We start from the raw sequence: 12,379 nt of genomic DNA on the forward strand, positions 1-12,379 counted from the left end.
CAGCTGGAGAGAGCAGGGAGTTTAGCACCGAGTTGACTTTACCTTAAGGGGCCCACTGATCTCCTCAAGATCACCATCCTAGCTCTGCACATCCCACAGCTGATTGTGTGTGTTTGAGGATGGAATTCTTTTCTTCCAGGATACATTTGTGCCTCATTTCTACATCAAACCATTGGCCATCTCCTTCAGGGAAGGCACTTCCTCAATGTCCTTCTTTCAGACTGTTCTTTGCTGATGCGAAGTGAGAGAGTCAGTTTGGGGCCTCAAAATGTCTAAAGTTAAACATGACTTTTTTCAGTTGTTCTCCCTGTCCCAGATAATATTTTTGTAAATCATTGGTTAGGCATCATATAACTTAAAAGGGACACTCTGGTTAGGCGTAAAAAGTGCCGGACTTTTCCCATATTGTATGTCCACAATGCAAGCTTTTTTTTTTTTTTTTTTTAAACAACGGAACCTTGCTGCATGGTAAGAGACTGACACCTGAATTGATGTTTTGAAAGGAAACCAGTTCATATGTACTATAAAACATATACATATGTACATATAAAACATTTTGTGAGCCACTTTGTTTATAATACAACATGAATAAATCAACTGTGCACATTTTTAATAGGCATATTTAACACTAAAGAAAGAATCACTGATTATAAGGTCCCCAAAATATTCAGATAAAGCCAGCATTGCAGGTACTATCAGACTAGTCAGGTGAAACTATAGGCCTAACAAGCTTTACAATATAGCTTCTTTAAAGGTATTAAAATATATCTTATGATATAAAATGTCCTATTTTTAAATTAGCTGGAAAAGTACCTTCATACGAATACTATAAAATATACTTTAATAGGAATTAGTGTTAAATTTTTGAATAAGAAGGTCACTGTCAGATTCTTAGGATCATATTAAGCTTTTTCTAGAAAGCAACTGCAAATGTGATTAATATAAATGGTGACTTATTGCCTATGATTTGCTGTTCTTATTTACATTAAGACATAGAGTTGAAGCTTATTCTTGTGTTTCAACAAGCTGCTTATTATCATCTTGTTTTTATAAATTTAAAGGGACGTAGATCAGTCCGATATGGAGACTTCCAGTATTGTGATCAAGCAAAATCAGTAATAGTGGTGAGTGATTTTACATACTTAATCTGTTCTTCTTAGATTCCCATAAAATGCTTAGTACAGCACAGTTTTGAAATGCCATGTACTATTTTGATATTTTAATGTGCAAAATATTAATTTTAACTAATAACTCTGTGGTGGAGGTTGAGGATGGCAATACAATGCCAGTCTATACTTTCTCGCATCTTTCTGTGGCCTAATCCTCATACCAGTGCACTTCTGGAAACAAGAATCTCAGATCTAGGGCAGTTTTGACACATCATATTTCCATCTCTGTAATTCTCAATACTTAATCAGCATTTGGAATAATGTTTTTATTTCACTCTTAAAGAGCGGAAAATATCTCATGGAAATTTTTGTATTTACAAATTTCTCCTTTTCTTGATGGTTTTTTTTCCCTTCAGTTTCTTGTTTTTTAGGTACACTTGCATGAAAGGAGAATTTTTGTTACTTAGTTCATCTACTCTTAATTATTCCTTGCTTGAAATACTAATATTCTGTTATCACATTCAACTAGCTGTTGTCAGAGGGGATGACTTCAGGTTAAGCCTCAGAAGCAGATATTCATAAGCAGCAAAGAACCCTGGGTTTTTTATGCAAGTGTCATGAATAATAAAGGTTTATGTCTTCTACATTTGTGCTTGTCCTTTTTTAAGCTTTAGAATCAGAAATGCATAATATTTACCCAAGATTCTTTTAGTATATAAATTCTAGAAATTTTTAAATTTTAGACTAAACTGAATACAAGTTTGCAAATTCTACTTTACAGTAACGTTAACAAATATTGCTCTCTAAAGAAAAGAGAAAATATATTTCCAATCTCTCAGATTAAGCGTGTTACACAAATGTCTTTTTGTAGTTGATTTAAGGAACTGGGAAAATCATTTTCATGCTTCCAGATTGGAGCACAGTTCCTACTGTGGAAATATTTTACATCACTTTTTAAAGCAGCGCTTTCCAGTGAAGTTGTGGGGCATTCTCATTAAAATACATGGTATATGTCACAGTAGTTTTGAGACTACACATCAGATCATAGAAGTAAAAGTAACTTATAAAATGCTTAAGCTATCCTAGAATCTTAAACTTTATCAGTTAACACCAATAAAGTCAAGTAACTGAATTTGTTGTGTGTGTTACTTTGGTAAAAAATTGTTCATTTTTTTTTTTCAGTGAAAGCATAAGTCACTGAAATAATTAAACTGTTAAAACTTAAATTGTAAAACTGAAAATGTACTTAAGCTATAAAGATAAAAGTTGAATAATGTAAGGAAAATGAGTGAATTTATTCATAGGGACATCTGTTTACCATCAGCTTTTCAAGTGAATTACCTGTGTGAAACAATTTATTGTATGTATAGTATTAGACTATTTGGTTTTCATTCAGTTTTACTAACAGAAGTGACTATCTTCAAGTATTGAAGTATTTTGGAAAAAACATAATTTCATATCTCTGTGAACAGGCTTTCATGCTGCATGCTTGTTTAGGTTCCAGAAACACATAATTATGTTTCAAAATTTGGCATTTTATTTAGTTGAAGGGACACCATCAACTTGAAAATTGCATTTCCATATCAGTTATCTTTACCTGTTGTTATTACAAGTAATCCCAAAGATGAGTAGCACAGTAAGAGATCAAAGGGGAAATATATTTCTTTAATTTCAGTGTATTTACTTTGTGGATGGTTAGTTTCACTATTTGATTTTGGTAATCAGCTGCTATGTCACTCTTATGCATTGCTCTGGAGGAAGCTTGCTTTCATACTTTCTGCCTGAGGTTTTTCAAAAGGGTGTGTGTCAGTAAGAGGCAGGTGTTAGATGTGTGCCCAGGAGGAGAGGAAAGGTGATGGGGAGGGGCAGCTAAGCATGCTGGGTGTTAGTTTTTGACGTGGCCAAAAGATCCTTCAAAACATCTTATTTTTTTATTGGAAGTTTTTATAACAAACTGTTATACTGTTTCAGTGCTCAGTCAGAAAATTATACAGTGCGCTCCTGTTTATGTGAAGGGCCTGGGGAATAGTTGAAATGTCTGGTTAACTGGGGTTCTGTTGATCAGAAGTGCTATTAACTAATGTAGGCCTACTTTGGGTGGGGGAAGGGAGAAAATACTATGGATATCAATAAAGGGAATTCAGAAAACTGGAATTATACTGGATTTTTTTTCCCCAGCTAAAAATTTTAAGAATAGAATTGACAGTTTTCCTTGTTTATGTACTGTTGGAAATAATCCTATGTTGGAAGAACTATGATAGATTGCCTATTAATAGGTCTCCATTTTAATTTCTGTGATAAAATGTTTTAATTTAGTGTGCTGTGTGTTTCTCTACAACAAAACTTGTCTTTCCTGATATTCACTTTTAACTAAGCTTCCCCCTCCTCTTTTCTTTTTTAAGAGAAATACCAGTCGCCAGACAAAGCCACTGAAGGTTCAGGTTATGCATTCATCTATTGTTGCCCATCAGAGTTTTGGTTTGAAGCTCCTGACTTGGCTTGGCAACGTTATTGGATATTCAGGTAGGCAAATTCAAACACTTCTGCTATAGACTAGAGGATAATTTAGAGGCTAACTTAATGCTAAAAATAATAATAAAAATATTTTATATTAAAACAGCTTACCTCAAATACGTAACATGTTAGACAAACCCATTAATAACTTTTGACACACTTCATCCTATTGTCTGCGCATTGATTTGTGCTCCCCGAATCCTGACTCCCATATGAAAGTGCTTTATGTATTCACCATGCTAAAATTGCTAGTGTTGAGCAGAAACAGTTTGAGAATTGCTGTTGAGTGGTGTGTGCTAACAGCATACCTCTCCGCCCTTGATCACTTTTAAATGAATGAAATAAATTAAAACAAGGGCATCCTGAATAGATGTTAATAATACTCCTTTTTTTATTTAATGAGAACTGATTGTTTCATATATGTCACAGTGTAACTAGAACAGCAAAAATGTACTTAATGTTCTCAAATTCAAGGAGTGTGAGGGAGGAAGTGAGCCAGTGAAGCACTGAACAGAAGTTCGGAAGGAGATTCCCTCTGTAGAAGGAGGGAATCAAGGTATGCAGTCTCATTTCATGGGGAGTATCTTGTGAATTCTGCCTGAAGGGCTCTCTTCCCTCTCATACAACAGCATTCTTATGGTTGTGGCTAGGGAAATGAAAGTAGGGAAATATAGCTTATTAATGAACTATGGGCCTAACTTTTGATTTGGTTCCATCTGTGGCATTTACATGGCACCATGGTCCTGTTTAAAGAGGACTCTGTTAATGTGAACTAGGTACCTTTAATTTCATGCCTGCAATGGCTACCCTAGGAAGTTACAGTGCAACTTGCTAGCATGTGCTGCAGTTCACATCCCCGTAGTCTGAATTGTGGGGCCATGTAGACGTAACCTATGTCTTAGCCAACTAAAGGGACAGAAGTGAATTAAGAGGGAAGGGCTTTGGCATGGTTATCAAAATATAGATGTAACCCCACTAAAAATATTGTTTTGGCTATGTATGTTCAAAAATCTTCTAGAGTTATTAGTATAGTGTTTATGCCATCACCTGCAACATCATAGAATCATAGGACTGGAAGGGACCTCGAGAGGTCATCTAGTCCAGTCCCTTGCACTCATGGCATGGCTAAGTATTATCTACACCATCCTTGACAGGTGTTTGTCTAGCCTGCTCTTAAAAACCTCCAATGATGGAGAGTCCACAATCTCCGTAGGCAATTTTATTCCAGGGTTTAACCACCCTGACAGGACGTTTTTTCTGATGTTCAACCTAAATCTCCCTTTCTGCAATTTAAGCCCATTGCTTCTTGTTCTGTCCTCAGCGATTAAGAAGTAGAATTTTTCTCCATCCTCCTTGTAACAACCTTTTATGTACTTGAAAACTCACCTCAGCCTTCTCTTTTCCAGACTAAACAAACCGAATATTTTCAATCTTCCCTCATAGGTCATAATTTTTGTTGCTCTTCTCTGGGGTTTCTCTAATTTGTCCACATCTCTCCTAAAATATGGCGTTCAGAACTGGACACAATACTCCAGTTGAGGCCTAATCAGCAAGGAGTAGAGCGGAAGAATTACTTCTCATGTCTTGCTAAGAACACTCCTGCTAATACATCCCAGAATGGTGTTTGCTTTTTTTGCAACAGTGTTACACTGACAACTCACATTTAGCTTGTGGTCCACTATAACCCCCAGATCCCTTTCCGCAGTACTCCTTGGCAGTCATTTCCCATTTTGTATGTGTGCAACAGATTTTTCCTTCCTAAGTGGAATACTTCGCATTTGCCCGTATTCAATTTCATCCTATTAGCTTCAGCCCATTTCTCCAGTTTGTCCAGATCATTTTGAATTCTAATCCTATCATCCAAAGTACTTGCAACCCCGTGCAGCTTGGTATCATGTATACATTGCCATATCTAACTATGCACCAGTTTGAATGATTGGACATGTAGTTCTTTTCATATAATTTAATATATAAAGTAACATAAATCAGAAATTTCTGACTGGGTAGTGATAGTGCATGTGTTTGGTAATATACTGCACACGCTATATATCTGGGTTAGTTGTGAGTATGAACTAACGGAGAGACGAATGGGATATACAGTTTTGAGGAATGCTTACTCTGATTTTCAGGCAAAACTTTCAACCTGGCATTATCTGTGTTTCATTTTTTGTGAGCTCAATTTTGTGGTACAATTAGTTGTGCTAGTCACTTTCATAGATTCATAGATATTAAGGTCAGAAGCGACCATTATGATCATCTAGTCTGACCTCCTGCACAATGCAGGCCACAGAACCTCACCCACCCACTCCTGCAATAAACCTCTCACCTATGTCTGAGCTATTGAAGTCCTCAAATCGTGGTTTAAAGACTTCAAGGTGCAGAGAATCCTCCAGCAAGTGACCCATGTCCCATGCTACCGAGGAAGGCGAAAAACCCCAGGACCTCTTCCAATCTGCCCTGGAGGAAAATTCCTTCCCGACCCCAAATATGGCGATCAGCTGAACCCTGAACATGTGGGCAAGATTCACCAGCCAGATACTACAGAGAAGTCTTTTCTAGGTAACTCAGATCCCACCGCATCTAACATCCCATCACAGGCCATTGGGCCTATTTACCATGAATAGTTAAAGATCAATTAATTGCCAAAATCATGTTATCCCATCATACCATCTCCTCCATAAACTTATCGAGTTTAATCTTGAAGCCAGATATGTCTTTTGCCCCCACTGGTTCCCTTGGAAGGCTGTTCCAGAACTTCACTCCTCTGATGGTTAGCAACCTTCATCTAATTTTAAGTCTAAACTTCTCAATGGCCAGTTTATATCCATTTGTTCTTGTGTCCACATTGGTACTGAGCTTAAATAATTCCTCTCCCTCCCTGGTATTTATTCCTCTGATATATTTACAGAGAGCAATCATATCTCCCCTTAGCCTTCTTTTTGTTAGGCTAAACAAGCCAAGCTCCTTGAGTCTCCTTTCATAAGACAGGTTTTCTATTCCTCGGATCATCCTAGTAGCCCTTCTCTGAACCTGTTCCAGTTTGAATTCATCCTTCTTAAACATGGGAGACCAGAACTGCACACAGTATTCCAGATGAGGTCTCACCAGTGCCTTGTATAACGGTACTAACACCTCCTTATCTCTACTGGAAATATCTCGCCTGATGCATCCCAAGACCGCATTAGCTTTTTTCACGGCCATATCACATTGGCGGCTCATAGTCATCCTGTGGTCAAGTACCAGATTGCACCTGCATATAAGTGACTTAAACATATGAGTGAAAGTGAGGGTCAATACAGTTTTGTGCCCACAACTGACTAAATTAAACCTTTTTATGATTCAAAAGGAAAAAAAATTCTATATTTGCTGGTGAGAATAATATGCTTACATCCTAATTTCTGAACTCTATATATTGGTAGGAAATAAGACATGGGTCTCTTGTCGTTACTTTGCTGAATGATTTAAGCATCTCGGAAATGCAATATTGTACTCTCTAAGGTGTCATCTTATGAAATGGGATTTAGAAATTTAAAAATGGTCTTCTTTGGCCTTTTGTACTCTTGCTCCCAGCCCATCCAGATTCTGCCCACCAATTTGTGCAAGCCTCAGATCTGCTGAGTACCTTTCACAGGGTCTGAAGGAAGGAGGGGAGAAATGTGCTGCAGAGGTGATTGAGCCCCAATTCTGCATGGGCAGAAGGAGAGCCACATATGAAAGGTCTACTCTGGCCACCCACCTAGGAGTAATGATCTGGGCCTTCATATTTTATGAAATGAATGTCAAGCCTTTGCCAGCGCATGAAGCGGAAAGCTTATTCTGGTATTTGCATAATAGGATGCAAACTCCTGAGTAAACCAACAATAAACTAGCAAACATATAGTTCTTATCCTTTCGGAAATAAACTGTCTATTCACCTTTTATTGGACAGTGTGGTGGAGTTCTTATTCCCCATCTTTCCCAATATAAAAATAAACAAACTGAATGCTAGGAGTTTAGTGTGCATCCGCAGTGGGGGGATTGTTATAGCTGCATGTGAAATGAAAATATCACTTCCCTCCCATTACCAGCGTGCTGAACAACCTGTTGTAATCAGACTCCTTCAATAGGGCATAGAAAGGCAGAAGTGTAATCCGTCAGCATTATTCCTTTTAGTTGGATGTTTTATGATGGTCAACCTGCTGTAAAATTTTAAAAAGGAATTTGAAGCAAATCATGTAGTGCAGCAGTCTCCTGAGACACACATTAACCTTATATAGGACTGGAAAGTCCTTATTACAAAATGTGTGTAGTTATAGAAGCATAACTGGAACAGCATATTGAATAGCAAATGGGGAGATTGCCCTAAAGATTCTACTATCTATGTAGGTTTCATATTTCTGAAATGTTCCTATGGGCCCACCACTCTGATAATCTCTAACCCTTGATGGCCACTTTATCCCTTCGATGTCTCTGCTGCCATCCTCAGCTGCTCAACATGACTTGGGCAATAAAATAGTTCCATTAAAAATATACCACGATTTAATCCCTGTCCTTTCTAAAAAAACTATTTTTAATATAGTTGCAGAAAGCATGTTTGTGATATAATAATAATTATTGTGAATGGACTTTACTGCAGAGTTTTTGTTTGTATCTTTCTGCCACCCTTGTCTTTTCCCCCCCAATTACATAGACTTTTTTTTACTTTGAAGTACATTTCATATGATACTTAAAGAAGAAATATCTAGGAAACTTTTTTTTTAAGGAGTCAGTTGTTGCTTTTTAAATGCAGGAATATTTGAGATTTGTTTCTGATGAACTCCCTCTAGCAATCTAAGATGATAGAGAAGAGTTCTGACTTTTTTATAACTGTTCACAAGGTTTGAACAACAAGGTACAGTCTCCTTTTCAAATCCAAACCCAAACTGTTTGCCCTAGATATGAAAAAATGTAACATTGGAAAAAATCTCTGTAGGGAGAGGAAAAAATAAAACTCAAAGGGTACCGGCAAGGGCCCCAAACCTCTATTTGCATCTGTTAGGAGCTGTGCACAGGTCAGCACTATTAAATTAACAGGGTTCTGCACATCCACTGGGTTCCATGCTTAGAGCCCTCCGTAGATACAAAATTTGTATCCACATCAGATCCGCAAGCTGCAAAAATGGTCCACAGGTATAAAATAGATATTTGCAGATTTACCGGGCTCTAGATACAAAATTCGTATCTCCATCCGATCCGCAGTCCACAAATTTTTTTCTGTGGATAGCTGAGGATTTGCTTGGCTCTGTCCATGTTCACTGATCCAGTAGGACTAGGGCTTAGAATTCTGCTTTGGGAAAGTACATGCATAATGATTATTGCTATCAGTGTGATCAATTCACAAACGGAAATGTAAACTTCAACCTTGGAACTTCTTATTTTAGGATGATAGAGTTTATCAGTTTATTTTGTTTGGAAACAGTATTAAACTGTCGTTTTTTGAGTAGATTGTAAGCAACAGCATACATTGTATGTCATAATTACCATCCTTCATTCTTTCCAAAGACCTGCAGAAGAGGAGGATTAGGAGCTAACCTTTTTGGAAATAAATCATGTGATTCTTTTGTTGGCAAATATCCATTGCAGCGTTCTTCCCATAAGAGATTAATTGAATGCTAAAATTGTCCATGCATTGATTATTAGATTTTTTTTCCAGGAAAATCCATTATTAGAAAACATCTTTTGGAGAATGGGGTTTTGTTTATATTCTGTACATTCACATACAGAGAAGAACTTTCTGTTTTATAGTTCAGCCAATTATAAGAAAATGGCTTTTGGGGATATACTTCTAAAGCTTTCTACTCAAAACCCCCACCTGTGGGCCAAGACTGGTTGCATGGGATTGGTACAGATACCAGTATTTGGATGTATATAGTATTATAAAAAGGGGAAGGACATAAAATTAATGGGATTAAATGGAGAGTTTTCTTTATATTAAGTTCTCCAATAGTGAGAGATGTTAATCTGTGAAATAAACTCTCAACAGAATAAGTGGAAGCTATTTGTAAATTTATAGTGAGTGGTCCTGTATTGTCACAAAGATAAACTAGATGACTTAATAGGTTTGTCCATCTCCAGGTTTTGAAACATTGGAAGCATGTAGTCTTCATGAGCTATTTCTAACGTGTATTTATTCATCAGCTGCTGGGTGTGGTGCATTGTATAAAAACACATGAAGTGAAAAAGTTTGTTTAAAATGGTATAGGTAGCCATTTTTGTAATGTTCTTCATCCATTAAACTGAAAAGGGACTTAGTTTCCTTTTGAATCTTCCTTTTTATCATAAAACACAACCATTTCCAGACCTGGGTGTTTAAAATTGGGCTCCCAGAACTACATTTATGCAGTTAAATCAAGATGGACTGATTTTTTCAAAAGGTGCTGAGCCCTTGATTTCACTGGGATTTGAGAATGCTCAGAGCTTCTGAAAATGAACCATTTAGCTGTCTAAATGGCTTAAGATACCCAATTTTAGACACCTGAGTTGAAAAATTTTCAGCTCATAACTTTTCATTATAACAGTTTATATGCAAACAGTTCTTGAAACCATTTGCTTTTGCTAGTTAACTTCCTCAAGAGAGGGAAAATGTACGCTCATTAAACCTGGGATAAGGAGTCAGGAGATCTAGTCAGGTCTCTGCTCAGATAAAGATTTATTATCTTAGTATCTAAGGGCAGAAGTACATGAATTTAGGGTGGGATTTTTTTAAAAGCGCAATTTATGCACATTTGAGAAATCCCACCCTTAGTTTGGTAGTCTTTCAGTGTAACTGGATATTTTTATTAGAGGGAAAAATAATTGTCCCTCTTAATTTCCTGTGCAGCCATCTGTAGGCAGAAATGCAACACTTTTGCTGCATGGGAGGCCAGACATTGGAGTGTTCTGCTCATTCTGCTGAAAGCACACTAACCACGGTGCACAGGAGTGGAGAAATAGAATCATGGCTGGACCAGGAGAACAGGGAGGATATGGTCAATTGTTTCCTGTAGATGAGGAAGCCACTGACTAAAACATATGGGAAGTAGGAACCAGTGTTTATGTCCACTGCTCCACCAGGCCTTTAATCCTCTGCCTTATTCACTTTGAGCGTGCCCATGAGCAGTTTATAATTGATATGTGCCTGCCCTGGCTCTCCCCTTCCCCCAGAATTAGCTTTTATTTCCTTTCTTATTATGAAAGGACAGTTCAAAAGCAAAAGAAAGTGGAAGATATATTTCAGACCTTGATTATTTTTGCTTGGTGAGCTTAAAAATAAATATTGTGTGCGCGCGTGCGCACACCCACCCACACCGATGCACACTCAGTATATTATGTAAACTTCCATTATGCTACATACACATTTAACATAACTTTTTAATGTTAAATAACTTTTGTATATTTATTCCATGATTTGTTTTTGTTAAGATGGCCTTCGTCGAATATTGTGTCAGGTTGGTTTACAGGAGGGACCAGATGGTGAAAATTCTTCTCTTGTAGATAAACTAATGCTGTCTGATTCTAAACTGTGGAAAGGTGAGTTGTCCCCCACTATTTTTAAGAAAATGACTTTGTATGTGGTAATAGAAAGCACTCTGACCATTTTATTTTGTCTTATCTGTTCATGTTTTAAGCAATTTTTATTGCCATCCATTATAGATGCAATTGCCTGTTTAGATATACTGTGTTTTACCTCTTCACAAATTGGGATTATGCTGAATTGTGAAAGAATGGGATGGCCCTTTTAGCACTATAGTGAAGGTGGAGTAGAGCTTTCTGTTTAGAACCGACTTTTCAAAGGGCTGTAAAGTTTACATGTGTATACATATTGACCTGAAAATTGCTAGGCCAGTTGAAGGCCCAGAGTAAAGACAGCAGCACAAATATGCCGTCCTTTGGGGTTCCTGAGACAGAGGCACATTCCTCCAAAATGGTCTTGTTTTAAAATTTGCTGGTTCTGTATAAAGACAGAAAGATGCAGAGCAATTTTTTCAGGATGTATTCAAACCCATTGAGCCGAGAACACCCTATGGAAATGACTGCAGCAGTTCACACACCTGTAAGTCTCCTGTGCTGCTATTCCAAAGTGCTTTAAAATCCACTGGCTTAATATGATTGGCCTGAAAATCGTCAGTTCAGGGAGTGTGGTAGAGTCTGATATAAATTTTGAGTCCTTTGTTCTAGGGCATCCTGAGATACATCCTCCCCCCATCCAAATTGACCTGTTTTTAAAATGACATTTAAAACAAACATTAGAAAACCAGGAAATACATAGTTTGCCCCTGTGGCAGTGAATGGAAATATAACAGAATTTTTCCAATCACAAACACATGCCACTTTCTCGATGCCTCCACAACTCCAGATCTCTGTGCTATTGATGTGTTTCCAGGAACCCTCACTGTGCTCTGTGCACAACGTTGGTCTGAGGAGTAATAGAAGGGATTGGCAGACATATCTCCATAGGCACTAATTGTATGTTTACACTGCAGTTAAAAACCCATGGTTGGCCTGTCCCAGCTGACTCAGGCTAAGGGGCTCAGACTAAGGGGCTGCCTAATTGCAAGGTAGACAGTTGGTAGACAATTGGTGCTTGGGCAGCAGCCCAGGCTCTAGACACTGTGAGGTGGGAGGGTCCAGATACTCAGACTGCAGCCCCTTTCCAAATATCTACGCCACGATTAAATGGCCTCTTAGCCTGAGCCAGAGCTAACTGGCACAGGTCAGCTGCGGGTGTCTAATTGTAGTGTCGACCTATCCTAAGGCTA

At 37.7% G+C, this 12,379-nt stretch overlaps 1 protein-coding gene across 3 annotated transcripts in view; it reads left to right on the forward strand.

Annotated features, from left to right (window-relative positions):
- UBR2 (ubiquitin protein ligase E3 component n-recognin 2) overlaps nt 1-12,379 on the forward strand; it is a 106,055-nt gene that overhangs the window by 22,196 nt on the left and 71,480 nt on the right. For all 3 annotated transcript variants that reach the window (XM_084624457.1, XM_084624456.1, XM_084624458.1), the window contains exons 7-9: nt 1,062-1,124; nt 3,512-3,632; nt 11,043-11,150. In XM_084624457.1, the coding sequence (XP_084480583.1) occupies nt 1,062-1,124; nt 3,512-3,632; nt 11,043-11,150 (292 nt within the window). The remainder of the gene's footprint in view (nt 1-1,061; nt 1,125-3,511; nt 3,633-11,042; nt 11,151-12,379) is intronic.

Source organism: Lepidochelys olivacea (assembly GCF_965140295.1).
Source record: "Lepidochelys olivacea isolate rLepOli2 genome assembly, chromosome: 3".
Taxonomy (NCBI): Eukaryota; Metazoa; Chordata; order Testudines; family Cheloniidae; genus Lepidochelys; species Lepidochelys olivacea.